The following is an 18,826-nucleotide window of genomic DNA, read 5'->3' on the forward strand; positions in this document are numbered from 1 at the left end:
CTCTTCACAAACTTCAGCATTGCAAATCAAAGATCCTAGGTTACATAAATTATATAAATTAAAATGGAACCTACTTGGCAATGGGAGTGAAAGATAAAGGAAAATGCAAGATGAAAGAAGTGTATGCTCTGTATCATAGAGCTCATGTTCGGGGAAAGTATTAAATGAATACATAAAGGAAAGGTCCTTTGCGTTTTAGCCAGGCATCCATAGGATGAGACGTGCTTTCCCCTCACGCCACATCTGTCCCTTTGCTTTCTTTATTCTCTCACAGAAGAGCTCTTTCAACTGTGAAAATTCCCTGAAGATAGGATCCATCATGAAGTTTGAGGAACTGTATATACAATAAGCTACTCCCACTGGCTTTTACTTATGACAAAATCATCACGGCTGTTATCCTGATGAGAAAATTCTTATGGTTGCAAATCCTTATGGCCGTCCTCCATAAGAGTAGTTACAGTTTGGAGATGAGCTTGGTAGTTAGATGCTCTTAAAAGTTAAAAACAAAGACAGAATTTAAAAGAAAGGATGAATAACAGAAGTGTCAGATCATTAGTTTTCCAACTGCATTCCAGGGAGCTCCTTTAGGAATTGCTGCAAAGACCTCAACTCCACTCATATTGCCTATCCCAATCTTTCTTCAACCCTGTTTTATTTTTTGTGCCATTGTGAAAAATTACTTTACTTGTCAAAGGGCTCTCATCATTGAAAAGTTTGCAAATCACTGCATTTAAACCTTCTTCATTTATTGCTTACCTCAATAAGACTTTTGAAAGGCGCTGGATGGCAATGAATACAGTGTTGGGTTTTCTGACGGGGCAATCAGTGGTGCGAGTCAAAGGCGATATATTTTGTTTGGATGCTAGGAGTGCAGGTAGTGAGGTTGGCATTATTAAGAAAAATTGATGAGTGGAACACATATTCTTGTAGGGTCCTATAGTCAGGGCCTCAAAAAGCTGTTTTGGTGTATTGAAAATTAAATAAAGCTTGTTTTTGTAATCAGCAGGAAAACAGAGATCCACAACAAGCTTTTCGATTATGGCTTAAAAAAAAGCACGAAGAGCAGCTGAGAGAAAGAAAGACAGAAGAACTACGAAAGCAGGAGGAATGTTTATTCTTCCTTAAAGGGACCGAAGGCCGCGAAAGGGCCTTTAAACAGTAAGTCACAGGCAGGGCATGCTTCCCCTTTTCTCACAGTCATTGTAGAGAGTTATATCGTCAAGAAAGCTTGGAAAAAAATACCACAAAATATTTTATTGCTTATATTACATATCTATTCAGTTTTAAGTCCACGCTTCTAAAACCTGAGAAAATTCTTTAGCTCCATACTATGCATTGTATCTATATACCATTCTTTCTTTCTTCAAGGTATTTTCTATTTTTTTTTATGTTTATTTATTTTTGGAGATGGGGGAGGGGCAGAGAGTGAGGGAGACAGAATCCCTAGTAGTTTCTGGGCTGTCAGCACAGAGCTCCATGTGGGGCTCAATCTCACGAATCGTGAGATCATGACCTGAGCTGATACCAAGAGTGTGACGCTTAACTGACTGAGCCACCCAGGCGCCCCTCTTCAAGATATTTTCAATACCAAAATTATTTTATATTTCACCAGTCTGATAACCTTTGATAGCCTGCCATTTATTTTATTTATTTTGTTCACTTCTTAGAGAAATGGACCAAAGACTGTTTACAGCTTCTCTTATACACTCCTCAGAAAAACTGAATAAAGAGTTGCATTTCCCAAGAAATATTTTTATGTAGAAAGACAGGCTGAGGAGGAAGATCTGTACAAACCAAATGGAAAAAGAGATTTTGGACACATACTTTCAAGGCAAACCTGATCTTTTCAGTTACCTGGTGGACACTTTGTATTACCTGACTAATTGTGAGGAAACAGACCTGGTTTCAGAATTTTGCCAGCAGGGCTTGGGAGAGGGAATGAGTCCAGTTGTTTGAAGTTCCTTTCTTTCCTGTCTTTTTTGCTGTCTCTGTCTTTGTTTCTGTGCTTCTTTCTTCCTTTCCTTTTTTTTTTAACATATAATTATCATAATAGAAGCAGTAAATGTACATTGTGGAAATGGAGGCAGAAAAGTCACATTTTCATCACCCAGAGACCACTGTTAGTACCTTAGTGCATATCTTTTCTCTATACATACATTTATAATTTCAAAATATAAATTGAATCATACTGGTTATACTGTTCTGTAATCTGCTTATTTTTATTGACGATCTCATCTAATACCCAGTCCAGAATCCTATTTTTTCCCAATTGACCCCTAAATGACTACAGTTAATTTGCTCAAAGTAGTGTCTAATTCAGGACCACACAACCTTGGCTTAGATGCTTAAGTCTATTCAGTTCTGACACAGTTATTTCGTTGTTTAGGGTTATTTCTGAAAACAAGTGTGTATACACACACATACCACATATATACTTTCATATGTGTGTATACAGTTATTTGGGGGTTATTTTACCTAAGCAAGGTTATAGATTCAAATTGGTTAGAATGTGGACTCTTCTTCACCATAGAGCACATTAATGTCTACCAAGAACGAGGTAACCTACCTTTCTTTCTTTCTTTCTTTCTTTCTTTCTTTCTTTCTTTCTTTTTCTCTTTCTTTCTTTCTCTTTCTTTCTTTCTTTCTTTTTCTTTCTTTCTGTCTTTTCTTTTTCTTTCTTTCTTTTTTTTTTTTTAACTTAAATTTTAGTTAACATTCGATGCAGTATTGGTTTCAGGAGTAGAATTCAGTGATTCATCACTTACATACAACACCCAGTGCTCACTGCAAGTGGTAAGGCAATATTTCTGTATGTTGGTATTCTTAACCTAACTGAGCCATGTTTTAGAATACAGCTAGTTGCAAAAAATAAGTTATTTGGAATGTATCAAATACTTGATTGCTTAGAAAATCATATTAAAAAAAAGAATAGGACCTTTATCACATGTGAAATATTATATTTATTACTAAAAACCCAGTTTTTTTAGCTGGCAGTTTCACTGTAAGAGAAACTTAAAGTATTTGATTGCAAATATGACTGTGCTTCCTTGTGTGATCATAGGGGATAAGTCTGAAATTTTTCAGTTAGTACTTTAATAATTTTTGTTGTGACTATAGCATTTCAATGTAAAGAACTCAATTTCCTTGAATAGCCTACAGTAGTAACTTTACAGCAAAAGAGAGGTGTATACTCACCAGTTCTGATCATATCTTTTTCTACAGATGGCTACGAAGGAAACGGATCGAAAAACTAGCAGAGCAACAAGCTGTCAGAGAAAGAACTAGACAGCTCCGACTAGAAGCAAAGCATTCTAAACAATTGCAGAGCCACCTACATATGTCAGAAGCCAAAGCTTTTCGTTTTACTGATCATTACAATTGAAAGTATTTTAAGTACTTCATTTGGAAGCTGCTACCCTCAGAATTTTGTATATCATTTCTAATGGCCTGTGTGCTTTGGTCATACTCGAAATTATGGAAATGCTATTTATCTTTTGGTGATACTGACAGTGAATTTATCTTTTTTTTTTTAACACTAAACAAAATAAATTTCTTCCCTCGCATTGCTGTATTGTGTTATACCGTAGTCCGTGCAACAAATTGGACAACGAATGAACGCTTTACTTGTAATTTATTGGCAAACTTAAGGACAAAGAGTGTAGGTACATGAAATAACCTACTTTACTTCTAAAGTAAAGTAGGTTCCTTTACTTGTAATTTATTCCTTTACTTGTAAATTATTGGCATTTCTAGCCTTTACTTGTGAATTCCTTTACTTGTAATTCCTTTACTTGTAATTTATTGGCATTTCTAGCTGGAAAGAACATAAGAAAGGGACAAATTTCTGTTCTTGGTCTCTCTTATTATTAAAAAAAGATGGCAATAGAACATTTCATAAAGCTGTAGTGACCTCTTAAACAAGCCTGGTTCAAGGCCTTAAACAAAATCCTGCCTATGACAACTTTGAGTTTGAATAGCTGTGGCAAAAGCTGAGGAATAGGGTGGGCTTACTTCCTCATGTTCTTTACAAAATGAAGATAGTAATTATGCATCCAATTTTGGTATGTTACAAACTTAGCTGGCTCTTATTTAGAGTTTATGGTGTACATGGTATTGTTGGAGATGCTTTACGTAAATCATTTGCTTTAATCCTTGTAACAACCCTACTGGTCTTGTTTTGCAGATGAGGAAACTAAAGTATAGAGGGGAGCAGTTTGCTCACAGGCCGTGATCTGCATGACTGCAAAATCTTTTCTCTGAGGCATGTTATAAAGTTTACATACCTTGGTAGATATGGTGAAATATTTAAGACTATACAGGAATCTGACATGTGGAGGAACAGTACTCAATACGCGTAAGAGCATTTAAAGGGTGGAGGCCAAAGGCACCCATACAAGTGTGACTGGAGACTGGAGAATCAGTGTAGTTCTGTTAAAGCTTCAAAGGACACGGCTCTCGTCAACTGGGTATTCGTACTTTAATCACTCGACCCTAAATGAGAAAACACAGAATCACTGAATCCTGTCTCAACTTCTTACGGCACTTTCAGCATACACCAGATAATTTAAAATTCCGTTAGAACTAGTTTGGGTTGCTTACAGTTATTGTTAATGATACAAAGCAACTTAACATTTGAATATTCCACAACAGTTTTACAAAAAAGGCTGTTGGAATTTTGATAGAGATCACAGTGAACCTATAGATTGTTTTGGGTAGTACTGTCATTTTAATAAAATTACCTTCCAACCCAGAATAGCACAGATGTCTTTTCATTTAGTGCAGCAACATTGCTGCAGTTTTCATCGTACGAGTCTTTCACCTTCTTGGTTGAATTTATTTACAGATATTTTATTCTTTTGGATTCCACTGCAAATGGAATTGTCTTCTTAATTTGCTTTTGAGTTGTATATTCAAAAACAAACAAATGAATTTTTGCATTGATACACTGTGAAATGTTGCTGAATTTATCAGCACTAGAGTTTTGGTAGATTTCTTGGAATTTTCCACATATGGGATAATATCACCTGTGAATAGAGATAGTTTTACTTCTTCCTTTCCAAATTGGATTCCTTTTCTTTTTCGTGACTGATTACTTTGGCTAAGACTTCCAGTATAGTGTAGAATAGTGGTGATAAAAGTGGGCATCCTTGTCTTGTTCTTGATCTTAAAAGGAAAGGTTTTAGTCATTCACTATTGAGTATGATGTTAGCTGTGGGGTTTTCCATAAATGCTTATAAAGTTGAAGTTCGTACCACTCTATTCTACTTATTCCTATTCTTTGGTCCCTATTTTTCTGAGTGCTTTTATCATAAAAGGGTGTTGGATTTTATCAAAACCTCTTTCTGCATCAAGTGAAATCATCATGTAGTTTTTCCCTTTTGTCCTCTTATATATGTGTGTATATCCTATATGTATGATATACACATTGTATGTGTGTATGATATATACTACATTGGTTGATTTTCTTATGTTGAACTACCCTTGCATTCCTGAGATAAATACCACTTGGTCATGGTATATAATCCCTTTACTGTGCTGTTGTAGTCTGCTGGGAATTTGTTGAGGAACTTTTTCATCTATATTCATAAGAACATATGGCGTTGGAAAGTTTTTTTGTTTTTTTGTTTTTTTTTTACCGATTTAATGTGTTATAGGCCTGTTCACATTTTCTATTTCTTCTTGTGTCAGTTTTGGTAATTTGTGTGTTTCTAGGGATTTGTCCACTTTCCTCTAGTTTATTTAAATGTTGAAGTACTATTACTCCTTTTTGTTTGTTCTACTTATTTGAGGTTGGTAATAACTCCCCCACTTTCATTTCTGATTTTAGTTATTTGCATCTTCTTTTTTTCTTAGTCTGGCTGTAGGTTTGTCAATTTTGTGGGTCTTTTCAAAGAACCAATTTTCTATTTCCTTGATACTGTTTTTATGTTCTCTATTTTATCTCTGCTCTAGTTTTGATTTCCTTCGTTCTGCTAGCTTTGGACTTAAGTTTGCTCTTTTTTTTTCTAGGTCCTTAGGTGTGATGTTAGGTTGTCGATTTGAGATCATTTTTTTTCTTTTGTTTAGCTCAATTAGTTGTTATCTTTATTATTGTTACTATTCTTGACATTCTTAAACCAACCATTGCAGAAGTGTGCTATTGGCTTGTGGTTATGAGTATATGCACAATTTTTTGTGTGTGTGATAAAATATATATAACAAAGCTTACCATTTTGGCCATTTTTAAAATGTATAATTCAGGGGCATTAAGTATATTCATATTGTACAACCATCATGACTTGCCATCTTCAGGATTTTTCATCATCCCAGCAGACTCTGTAATAATTAAAAACTCCCTGTTCTGCCTTCTCTGTAATAATTAAAAACTCCCTGTTCTGCCTTCCCTTGACTCCCCATAACCACTTCTGTCACTATGAATTTATTTCATGTACCTACACTCTTTGTCCTTTTATTTCACTTAGTGTAACGTATTAAAGGTTCATTTATGCTGTAGCATATACCAGATTTTCAGTCCTTTTTAAGACTAATATTCCACTGCACATATATACCACATTTTGCTTATCAATGGATAATCGAATGGATAAGGATGAATGCATCCATCAAAGGACACCTATGTTACTTTCACCTTCCTTTTGGCTACACAAATAATGCTGCTGTGAACACTGGTATACAACTATTTGGGTCCTTGCTTTCAATTCTTTTGGGTGTTTACCTACAAGTGAATTGCTGGATCATATGGTAATTCTATGTTTGATTTTTTTGTTTAATTTTATTTTAGAAAGAGAACGTGAGCTGGAGAGGGGCAGAGGGAGAGAGAATCCCAAGCAGAGCTCGGGATTCTTGATGCAGGGCTCCATTCCACGACCTGAACCGAAATCAGGAGTCTGATGCTCAACCGACTGAGCCACCTAGGTGCCCGTGTTTAATTTTTTGAGGAACTACCATACTGTCTTCAACAGTGGTTGCACCATTTTACATTCTCACCAGTAACGTACAAGGGTTCTAATTTCTCCACATCTTTGTCAATGCTTATTTTCCTTCTTTGATAAGTGGCCATTGTAATGGGCATGAAGTGAAACTGATTAATGATGTTGAGAATCTTTTGATATGTTATTGGCATTTTGTACATCTTTATTTAGGAAATGTGTCTTCATGTCCTTTGCCCATTTTTTAATTAGGTTGTTTGTTTTTTGGTTGCTGAGTTTATTCTGGACCTTTATTCTGGACACTAGACCCTTATTAGCTATATGATTTGCAAATATTTTCTTTGGTTCTGTAGGTTGCCTTTTCATTTTGTGGATACTGTCCTTTGATTAAAAAGTTTTTAATTTTGATGAAGTTAACTTTTTTTCTCTTCTTGCCTGTGCTTCTGGTGTCATATCCAAGAAATCATTGCCAAATCCAATGTCATGAAGCTTTTCCTCTATGTTTTCCTCAAGTTTTATGCTAAGTAAACCTAAAGGAAAGGCTGAAGAATCAACTATAAATAGTATAAGTTAGAGGAAGACTTGACAAGCACATTAAATCAATATTCAAAATAAAGAATGTAGAGAAATTTATTGCCATTTCAAAGTATAACTCTGATGAGTCAGACAAAAAAACCATTAAGTTGACATTAAAATATGTTATTTGACCAGATTTGTCTTCAGAAGATTTCTCTTTTGATAGACAGTTCTGCACCTACTATGGTGTAATCTGGTGGAAACATATTGTGGATATTTTTAAAGACCTATAAAAAGGGTGTTTTATGATGGTGCATCATAAACAATTATTAATTAATTGATGGATTTCATTTTTCATTTTGTACAATGTTCCAGAAAGATTCCACTTTCTCTACCACATTTTATATCAAATTGGATATTCCTACTGTGTTGCATTTGTCAAAATGAGCTCAGTGGAATCTGTTTTCTTTATATATGTCAAGTTGCACCCATTCAAACTATGGCATTCCCCACACAAAACCAACATAATATGTTTTGCTGAAACACTTGCTAATATGCTGGTAAAATACTTTTAATTTTCCTAACATGTAGCATTTGGTTTTAAAATATTAGTCCCTTCACCCATAGTATTTCCATGAGCCTCCTTTGTAGCCCCAAAAAAATCACCAAAAAGGGAATGGACACTCCCTCCACCCATCCCCCTGGCTATTATTCCTTGAGAGTAGGGGCCAGAAAACTTTCTGTAAAGGACCTGATAGGAAATATTTTAAGCTCTGCAGGCCATACAAGCCCTGTTGCATCTATTCGATTGTACTGCTGTGGTGTAAAAAAACAAAACAAAAAACCAGAAAATAACCAGAGACAACAGTAAATGAGTGGTGTGGCCGCATATGACCCACCTTGCATTAAGAGTGCCAAAAGTTAAGTCTGCTCGTATTAAATACACAGCAAGATATAACTTAGGGCTTAAAATAAAGGCGGAATCTTTTTCTTTCAGAGTCCTTTAGGAAAAGCATCATACAGTGCCTGCAAAGTTATCATCTCCTTTAAATATAGCTACACAGTTTCCTTCTTTTCTTACCCTGAGATACTTATTAAGAAAGGGTAATCTGTGGTCCAGTACATAAAACATCTTTGGGGATATAGATTACTTAAATAGAAAGTGATATTACTTCTACCATTGTAAGAACTCCAGCTCCCAGAGAAGCAAGTGCCTGTGGCGTGCCTCCGACACACTGAATGTTAAAGGACAATAAGTTCTCCCTGGCAGTGGTTGCAGCAATTGAAAGTTATATTTTCATATCTAGTATAGGGATGAAATCGTCCAATATTTTTCTTTGTAGCAAGTAAGGTGGTTGGTGAAGACTCAGAAAATGGGTTGTCAGGTGAGCTTTCAGTACAGGTAACTGGATCTAAAATGCGTAGAACCTAGGGAAAACAAGAAGTAATGTCAGATGAATGCATTAGGGACTGTAAAAGCCCTTGGCTTTATTGATTAATATAAGTACTTATAAAACCCCATTTCATTCACATGTAACTACCAGAAAAAATAACATCTGAATGATGAATTTGATTGCTTAGAGAACTTCTCCCTTTTCAAAAAGCTCTAAATTATGAACGGTGTCTAGTTATGACATTACCTAGGTTGCCTAGTTTTCAAAAATGATGAAATTAATGTTCTTTAATGGATATTGGTGAAAAAAGCATGAAAACACAGAAGAAGATATGATGGTTATATCAATTTAAGTGGCATCAGTTTTTACCCTTAACCAAAAAGCACTCACCACCTTCCTTCTATGATCTTTCATTAACTGCCTGGAATCAGGATTCTGCATTCTTCTACTGAAATGGTATTTCAAAGTTTATAATGAGTTACTTGTAAAATCAATGGCTTTTCATGCCTCTGTTTCTAGTTTATATGCAACATTTTATGCTAACAATCATGTTCTTGTTCATGTTCTTGTTCATGTTCTTGGATGTCACAGAACCGTGCTCTCTGAATTCTTCTGCTCTGACATGTCCTGTTCTACGACCCACAACAGGAGGAACCTTTGGGTTGAATACAATTCTCCAGTGAAGGGCAAGGATAACACGCTTAGTTCATAGCTCCTGTTTGTCACGCTTACATTCGCCCAGCCATATTCACAGGAGGAGGATGGGTCGTGGTGCAAACGAGGTAGGCACTGCAGTTGGAAAGGAACTGGGAAAAGCAGCAGGGGAAAGAATGTTCTTGCTTTCTTGTGCAAGCCTATGCCTTATGTAAGGAGCTTCCAGATGTGGTTGGATGTGCCTGTCTCTCTCTCAAGTTGTCCAGCAGGTTTTTTTTCCTTCTAAGTTACCAACATACCCAAAGGACTAGAGCTAATTTAAGAATGTCCTGGCACCATTTACGGGCCACTGTTCTATTTTGGGACCTTTATTTTTCAACTAGATTGCTGCTTTTTCCACTGAGTTTTTGAGATCCTATTTTTGTAAAATTTGGTTGGGTGCTACAGGACAAGTAAAGATGAAGGGCTTAACGAAAACTTGCTTATAAATTTAGAAGGGAAAATAAGAAAAGTACTGAGGTACTCTGTTATTACATTCTGTCTATATAGAGAGAAACCACATACCAAAGGAATTCAGTAGAAGGAGACTGAGATACCAGTACAGATAGGTTTCTGGATTTTAGCCTGAAGGTGACGGGGAAGGATTTTAAGCAGGATACCTTTCAGACAAACATGTTATATACTCAGTTGGAAGAGATGGGAAAGGGTAGGCATTAAAAGCAGACATGGGAAGAACAAAGAAAGGGAGTTTACTACAGTAAGCTAGCTAAGAAATGATGACCTTGAAGCAAAGGGGCTGAAAGGTTCAAGAGACCCTAAGAAAGGAGGACTGTTAGGTATGTTAACTAAGAGAACATGGTGGATAAAAGATTGGGAAAAGGGGATCTAGAATATGCCCGCAGGATACCTAAAATCGTATAGTAATATAGAATGGACAGGGAAATGAGAAAAGCCGGGAGGGTGTGCAGTTATGTAAGCCAAGGGAAGTGAGTGTTTCAAGGAAGGAGTTGTCAGTTATACCACATACTACCGGCAGCAACTGAATAGGCAGTGACACAGCTTCCCAACAAGGAGAAGAGAAAGGATAAAGATGATGAATTTAGGGGCGCCTGGGTGGCGCAGTCGGTTAAGCGTCCGACTTCAGCCAGGTCACGATCTCGCGGTCCGTGAGTTCGAGCCCCGCGTCGGGCTCTGGGCTGATGGCTCAGAGCCTGGAGCCTGTTTCCAATTCTGTGTCTCCCTCTCTCTCTGCCCCTCCCCCGTTCATGCTCTGTCTCTCTCTGTCCCAAAAATAAATAAACGTTGAAAAAAAAAAAAAAAAAAAAGATGATGAATTTAGGGGCACCCGGGTGGCTCAGTCAGTTAAGCATCTGACTCTCGATTTTGGCTCAGGTCATGATCTCACGGTTTCGTGAGTTCGAGCCCCACACGGGGCTCTGCACAGGCAGCACAGAGCCTGCTTGGAATTCTCTCTCTCCTCTTCTCTCTGCCCCTTTCTGCTGTCTCTGTCTCTCTCTCTCAAAAAAAAAAAAAAAGGGAAAAAAAGATGATGAATTTAGTTTTGGGTATGGATGCATTCTGTAAACAGCTGAGCACCTACTATGTGTACAGGATTGCTGTGTCAGATCTTGAGGAAACATAAGATACGGTCCTCACCCTCACGGAGCTTACAGTTAGGGAGAGAGGGGGCGAATCAAACAACTGCAACCGAACACGGTAAAGAGCTATCACAGATGAATGCACAAAACCCAATGGAAGCCTGGGGGAAGGTCCATCCGAGTTTGCCAGGGAGATTCAGGGAGGGCTGATTCTTAAAGGTAGAGAGGTGCTGCGAGGACAGTCCAGGCAGAACGTATACACAGAGGCTTGCAGTACAATGGCATGTCTGTGCAATGAAACGTGGTTGAGGCTGCTAGGATTTGAAGAGCAGAGTGTAGGGACACCTGGCTAATAATCCTTGAGAAGAGATGGAATAAAGATTTTGAAAAGCCTTCTATATAATATGGAAGAATTGAGACTCAATAATGAGGGAGACTGGGAGCTGTGTGAACGGGAATACCAACACAAGTGGATTGACTTTTTCCTTTTTTTTTGGACCGGCATTTAAAAAATAACTCTCTGTAGAGAGAGACTCTAATTGCAGTAGAGGATGGCCTGGAGGCAGGTAAAAGGCGAGGGGTATTGGTAAAAAGGCTACTGCAATGATTGAGGCTGAAGGATAGGTGTTTGGACTTGAAGAGGGGATAAAATAGAAGGAACTGATAGGATTTGTAAAACCAGCAGGATTAGGGGGATGAAGAAAGTAATAAAAATGGTATCTACCATTTACTGAGAAATTACTATATTTTGGAATCTTCTATGAGCTTTATATGCATTATTTTATGAAATACTTAAAACATCTATATAGTGGTATAGTTCACTAAGAGGGAGTACAGGGGGAAGTGGGTTCTTTTTCTTTTTGGGGGGAGGGGGAAATGCAAATGCAAAAGCAAGGAGAAAGGACCAGTTGTTCTATCTTCAGCTGTCTTTGAGATGCACATATGGAGGTGGAAAGCTGGACAGGTCTCTTGAACCCAGAAACAAATATCTCCGTCGAAGTCCCAAGCATGGAGCTATGGGAACAGGACAGTCCCTACAGAATACAGAAAGTCTGTTATGAGAGGAAAGGCTCAAGAGTGGGCACGGGAGGAGGATGCCTCACATGCCTGCAAAATACTGAAAAAGAATGGTCACGGAGTAGTGAGGAGTTAGAAGTATACGGTGTTTCAGAAACTAAGGGAGTTTGAAAAGCATGGGGAACAGACTCCTATGGAACATCAACATTTAAAGGAGGAAAAAAGGTGATGAGGAGGTGTCCTGAGAGGGAGTATGGGGGCCAAGAATGAGTGAGGTCAGAGAAGTCAAGAGGATATCAAGGAAGGAGTGCTGACACACAAACTAGGGTAATAAAGTGAGGAGGAGTTAAGATGGCAGAGGAGTAGGCGGAACCTAAGCTTGCCTCCTCCCTTGAACACAATTAGATAAATATCAAATCATTCTGAACACCCAAGAGATCAACGTGAGGACCGAGAGAACAAAACTGCAAGTCTGTAAGTAGAATCCTGGAAGGTAGGAACCACAGAGAGTTGATTTGGGGGAGGTAAGAACTGCGTGCTGTGGAGAGGAGGGAGCCCTGCTTACGGAGACGCAAGGTATTCTAAGCAGCAGAGTACAAAATCTGATGTTTTACAAGTCCACCCCCGCTGGGGTGGTGCTTGGCTTAGGGGTGACCCTGAAGGGAAGGAGGGTGGAGACCTGGGACTGGACAGCATGGTCTGAGGATCCCTTGGGTCGCACGGGGAGAAACGGTTCCCCTGTTTTTGGGCGTGGTGGCAAGGCCTCTTGGGGACAGAAGGACAGGTGGTGCCGGTGTGCTGTACTGTTCCCAGGCATAGGACCGGGGATGCTGGTTGAGGGGATGCTCGCTAGCCTCTGAGCCACTATGTGGCTCCGCGACTGCTTCCCCGGCACAGGCCGGAAATGGCAAAAGCTACGCAAGACCCTCTCCCGGAAGTTCAGCACACGCCATCCTGCGTGAGTCCCTAAAATCTGGGGTTTAGAAGCCCGGCTGGGTGCCTGAGATAAAGCAGCTGGACACAGACAGGGTGAAGGTAGGAATCTGATGGAATCCAGGGACACGACAGTGGGGACTGTTCGCTCTTCTGTGAGGGGGACTTCTGAAGAGTGGCAGGCACGAGTTCTCCGCTCGGGGGATGAGAGAACAGGGCAACACCATTTGCCACCTGCCCCTCAGCACCGATCCACCTCAGTGAGCTGAACAGTGCCGCCAAGAGGAGACTGGAGCGGCTTACGCCGAGACCCCCTCACCTGCACTGATGGGTCTCTAGAGGGCAAGTTGGCCTGAAAAAATCAGTGCGGAAGGCCCTCTCCCCAGAAGACCAGCACAAACCCCGTGCACGCACCGAGTCTACTGATCACAGAGTGCTGCAAAGCTTCAGATCTAGGGGAAATAGGCGCTAGTTTCCTTTCTTTTAATCTTTAAAATATTTGTTTATTTATTTACATATATTTTACTTTTATTTTTTGGATCTGGCTTCTTTTAACAAACGGTACAAAACACACATATGCTGTAGCCTTTTTTTTTTTTTTTTCTGGACAAACTTCCAAACTCCTTCTGTGAGGCTAGCATTACCTTGATTCCAAAACTAGACGAAGACCCCACTAAAAAGGAAAATTATAGGCCAATATCCCTGATAAACATGGATGCAAAAATTTTCAACAAGATATCAGCAAACTGAACTCAGCAATGCACTAAAAGAACTATTGACCATGATCAAGAGGGATTTATTCCTGGGCTGCAGGGATGGTTCAATATTTGCAAATCAATCAACATATATACCAAATTAATAAAAGAAAAAAATAAGAACCATATGATCCTCTCAATAGATGCAGAAAGAGCATCGGATAAAATATAACATCCATTCTACCTCAACATCACAAAGGCCATATACGAAAGACCCACAGCTAATATCATCCTCAAAGGGGAAAAACTGAGAGCTTTCCTCTACAATCAGGAACAAGACAGAGATGTCCTCTCACCATTACTTTTTAACACAGTACTGGAAGTCTTAGCCTCAGCTCTCAGACAACAACAACAAAAAAATAAAAGGCATCCAAATCGTCAAAGAAGAAGTAAAACTTTCATTATTTGCAGACGATATGATACTCTATGCAGAAAACCTGAAAGACTCCACCAAAAAATTGTTAGAACTAATACATGAATTCAGTAAAGTTTCAGGATGTAAAATCAAGGCACGGAAATCAGCGGCATTTTTATACACCAATAATGAAGCAGCAGAAAAAGAAATCAAGAAATCGATCCCAACTACAATGGCACCAAACACTGTAAGATACATAGGAATAAACCTAACCAAAGAACTAAAGGATCTGTACTCTGAAAACTAGAAAATTTATGAAGGAAACTGAAGAGGGCACAAAGAAATGGAAAAAACATTCCATGCTCATGGATTGGAAGAACAAATACTGTTAAAATGTCTCTACTACTCAAACCAATCCACACATTTAATGCAATCCCTATCAAAATACCACTAGCATTATTCGCAGAGCTAGAACAATCCTAAAATTTGTCTGGAAACACAAAAGACCCCGAATAGCCAAAGCAGTCCTGAAAAAGAAAAGCAAAGCTGGAAGCATCATGATTCTGGAGTTTAAACTTATCTATAAAGCTGCAGTCATCAAGACAGTATGGTACTGGCACAAAAACAGACATAGAGGTTAATGGAACAGAACAGAAAACCCACAAATAGACCCACAACTATATGGTCAAGTAATCCTCAACAAAGTAGGAAAGAATACCCAAAGGAAAAAAGACAGTCTCTTCCACAAATGGCATTAGGAAAACTGGACGGTGACATACAGAAGAATGAAACTGGACTACTTTTTTTTTACACCATATGCAAAAATAAATTTAAAATGGATGAAACACCTAAATGTGAGACAGGAAACCATCAAAATCTTAGAGGAGAACATGGGCAGCAACCTCTTTGACCTCGGCCGCAGCAACTTCTTACTAGACTATTTGCTGGAGGTAAGAGAAACAAAAGAAAATGTGAACTATTGGGGGACTTTATCAAGATAAAAAGCTTCTGCACAGCGAAGGAAACAATTGACAAGAGTAAAAGGCAGCCTATGGAATGGGAGAAGATATTTGCAGATGACATATTGGATAAAGGGTTAGTATCTAAAACCTATAAAGAACTTATCAAACTCAACACCAAGAAAATAAATAATCCAGTGAAGAAATGGGCAGAAGACATGAACAGACATTTTTACAAAGACATCCAGGTGACTAACAGACACATGAAAAGATGGTCAACATCACTCATCATTAGGGAAACACAAATCAAAACCACAATGAGATACCACCTCACACCTGTCAGAATGGCTAAAATGAACAACTCAGGAAACAACATACGTTGGCGAGGATGTGGGGAAAGAGGAGCCCTCCTGCACTTTTGGTGGGAATGCAAACTGGTGCACACATTCTGGGAAACAGTATGGAGGGTCCTTAACAAGTTAGAAATACAACTACCCTATGACCCAGCAACTGCACTACTAGGCATTTACCCAAAGGATACAAAAAAATGCTGATTTTGAAGGGGTACATGCACCCCAATGTTTACAGCAGCATTAAAAACACTAGTCAAACCATGGAAAGGACCCAAATGTCCAATGAATGATGAATGGATAGAGAAGATGTGGTGTATACACACACACACACACACACACACACACACACACACACTGGAATATTACTTAGCCATCAAAAAGAATGGAATTTTGCCATTTGGAATGATGTGGATAGAACTAGAGTGTATTCTGCTAAGCAGAATATCAGTCAGAGGAAGATGAATACCATATGATTTCACTCAGTGGAATTTAAGAAACAAAACAGATGAACATATGGGAGGGGGAAAAAAGAGAGAGGGAAACCAACCATAAGAGACTCTTAACTATAGACAACAAACTGAGAGCTGATGGAGGGAGGTGGGTGGGGGATGGGCTAGATGGATAGTGGGTAGGTACTAAGGAGGGCACTTGTTATGATGAGCACTTGGGTGTTGTATGTGAATGATGAATCCCTGAATTCTACTCCTGAAACCAGTATTGCACTGTATGTTAACTAGAATTTAGATAAAAATCTGAAAAGAAAAAAATATGGTAAAAAAGCATTTAAATGTTCATGACCTTTATATGAGCACGTTTTGAGAAAAGCAGAGCTGGAAGGCTACTGGGATTAGTATGGCAGGAACTGAGGAATGGATGGTACATGAATACAAACAAGTATGGACCGTTTGTCCAACGTTCTTGCTTGTAAAGGTGATAAGGCCACATCAGAGAACTTAAGATAGAGAGATTTTTCTTTTTTAGGCTTCTAGGTATCATGTGGGACCTTGAAGGAATTTTCTGCCTGTGCCTTCTTTTTTTTGTGTACTAGGAACCAAAGTCATCTACTGAATGTGAGGTTATAATCTGACAGGTACAGAAACAAGGCAAGTGACGAACTGACAAAGGACTGACATTTTCAGGGTACCTGAGGGATAAGGGAGAAAGATACTTAAAATTGAAATATAGGCAAGTTATGGAAGGAAAAGAAACCAGGGGAGTGAGCTGATGAGATGAAATAAAAAACGTAGGGATCGAGGGAATAAAGATTATGTGATCAAGGAACCGGGGCAATTAAAGCAATCAGGGCTTGGAAAGAAGAGTTGAGATCACAGGTCACGGAGAGAGGTGTTGAGTTGATTTTAAAAGTGGACCATTCTGGTTAAGGACAAGGCCTGCAATAGGGACACAGGAGTAAGATACTGAAATGCAATAGAGGTGACCTTGGTTAGGACAGAACTGTGAGACCACAGTATTTAACAGCTTATCTGCATGAACCCTGAATTTACCCAGGCCTGTAGGTACCGGGTCTACACTATTTGATTCCGCAGTATTTGCCACATTCATATCTATACATGGGAATGAAATAATTTCTGATGTCAGAAGTAATCTATTATCAGCTCATGATAATAGCTAAAAGATAGGCCCTTTCAAAACAATCACATTTTTCTCCTGAAGGACATAGTAATAATGTTTTTTTAATGTTTATTTTTGAGAGAGAGGCAGAGCATGAGTGGGGAGGAGCAGAGAGAGAGGGAGACACAGAATCCGAAGCAGGCTCCAGGCTCTGAGCTGTCAGCACGGAGCCCGACGCGGGGCTCAAACCCACGAACTGCGAGATCATGACCTGAGCTGAAGTTGGACGCTTACTGACTGAGCCACCCAGGCACCCCAAGAGTAATAATGTTTAAGAAATTAAAACACAAAGGAAGAAACAAGTTTTTCCAAGATCTCAAGCTCATTAGCATTAGAATCAGTTTTAGATCCCATAATTCCTAACTCCTAATCCCAAGCACTTTGTGTTATATCACCTTTTGGTAAGGGGACAGTCTTAGAAGTTCCACAGTCACACAAGAGAGAAATATTTTACCGTTTCAGCCATTTTTTCTGCTGGGGTGCTGCAGAATTCAACTGGCGATGGAACCTTTTTTTGGCCATTAGCACCGACATTTCCCAGAAGATGAGCATTGACCGCTTTTGCCAACTTGTGATTTGTTAACGCTAGTTCTGCCGTGGTGTGAGGCTGTGTACTTGGGTAGTAGGTTTGCTCTCTTCCCCACTGCAAAGAGACTAAGAGCTCCTCCAAGAGTCTGCATAGAACACACAGGAACACTGAATATTAATAAGAGGATAAAACATAAAAGTCAAGAATACTAAAGAAACGGGAAACATTCTTCTGGAATCATGTAAGTATCTTTCTTGCATATCTTTTTCTCAGAGTTCAATAAATTGGAAATTCTGGTTAAAATAAGACTATAGAAAGCATTTATAGATTTATTAATGTCATTATCTGGAAGTCATCAACAAGCAGAACTTTTTTTTTAGTTCTCATATTTTAGTACAGGTACAATAAACTGGTATACTCATCTAGTGGTTCAGAACTACTGATCTGATTTGTGTATCTATTATTTCCTTCTTCATGAGTTACATTAATTTTTGAAGGATAAGCCAACTTACAATTCCTAGGATGAAATGTACTTGGCCATGATGTAGAAACCTTTTTACATATTGTAGGATTTGATTCACTAAAATTCTGGTTAGGACTTTTGCATCTATGTTCATTGGAGATACCGGTCTGTAGTTTTCTTGTAATACCTCTGACTTTGGTATCAAGGTAATGCTGGCCTCATAAAGTGAGTTGGAAAGTGTTCCCTTCTGTTTTCTAGAAGAGTCTGTGTAAATTTGGCTTGCTTTCTTTCTTAGTTGTTTGCTGGTATTTACCAGTAAATCTATGTAGGCCTGGAATTTCCTTTATTAGAAGGTTTTTAACTGAAAATTCAATTGCTTTAATAGGTTAGGGCTATTCAGGTGACTTGTTCTTGAGTACCCTTTGGTAGTTTTGTGTCTTTTAAGGACTCTGTCCATTTCATTTAAGTTGTTGAGTTTATTGGCATACAGTTGTTCATAACATCCCCACATCATCTTTTTTATGTCTATAGAATCTAGGTAATATATGCCCTTCCTAATTCCTGACACTGGCAATGTGTTTCTTTCTTTCTTTTTTTCCCCTGATTATACTGCCTAGAGGTTTCTTAGATTTATCTCATCAAAGAACTAGAATTGGCTATTTCATTTATCTCTGCTCTCATTCTTATTATTTTCTTCCTTCTGCTTAATTTGCTCTTTGTGTTTTTTTTGAGAGCACAAGCA

General features: G+C 38.6%; 2 protein-coding genes across 5 annotated transcripts in view; one reads left to right on the forward strand and one right to left on the reverse strand.

Moving 5' to 3' along the window:
• Positions 1–3,387, forward strand: part of CCDC181 (coiled-coil domain containing 181) — a 28,217-nt gene extending 24,830 nt beyond the window's left edge. For 2 of the 3 annotated variants that reach the window (XM_047077040.1, XM_047077042.1), the window contains exons 5-6: positions 1,004–1,158; positions 3,223–3,387. In XM_047077040.1, the coding sequence (XP_046932996.1) occupies positions 1,004–1,158; positions 3,223–3,382 (315 nt within the window). In that variant the 3' untranslated portion in view covers positions 3,383–3,387. The remainder of the gene's footprint in view (positions 1–1,003; positions 1,159–3,222) is intronic. The other variant, XM_047077041.1, reaches the window with a different exon arrangement.
• A 227-nt stretch (positions 3,388–3,614) lies between these two features.
• Positions 3,615–18,826, reverse strand: part of BLZF1 (basic leucine zipper nuclear factor 1) — a 33,469-nt gene continuing 18,257 nt past the window's right edge. The window contains exons 6-8 of one of the 2 annotated variants that reach the window (XR_006961651.1): positions 17,547–17,766; positions 8,615–8,870; positions 3,615–4,491 (exon numbers count right to left, since the gene is read on the reverse strand). Coding sequence is in view for 1 of the 2 variants with exons in the window: in XM_047077043.1 (XP_046932999.1) it covers positions 8,685–8,870; positions 17,547–17,766 (406 nt within the window). In the remaining variant the exon portion in view is untranslated. Of the gene's footprint in view, positions 4,492–7,531; positions 8,871–17,546; positions 17,767–18,826 lie in introns of those variants that run through there. The other variant, XM_047077043.1, reaches the window with a different exon arrangement.

The sequence above is a fragment of the Lynx rufus genome, unplaced genomic scaffold, assembly GCF_022079265.1.
Source record: "Lynx rufus isolate CCGP_SWC_20201006 ecotype Redwood Valley unplaced genomic scaffold, mLynRuf1.p SCAF_15, whole genome shotgun sequence".
Taxonomy (NCBI): Eukaryota; Metazoa; Chordata; class Mammalia; order Carnivora; family Felidae; genus Lynx; species Lynx rufus.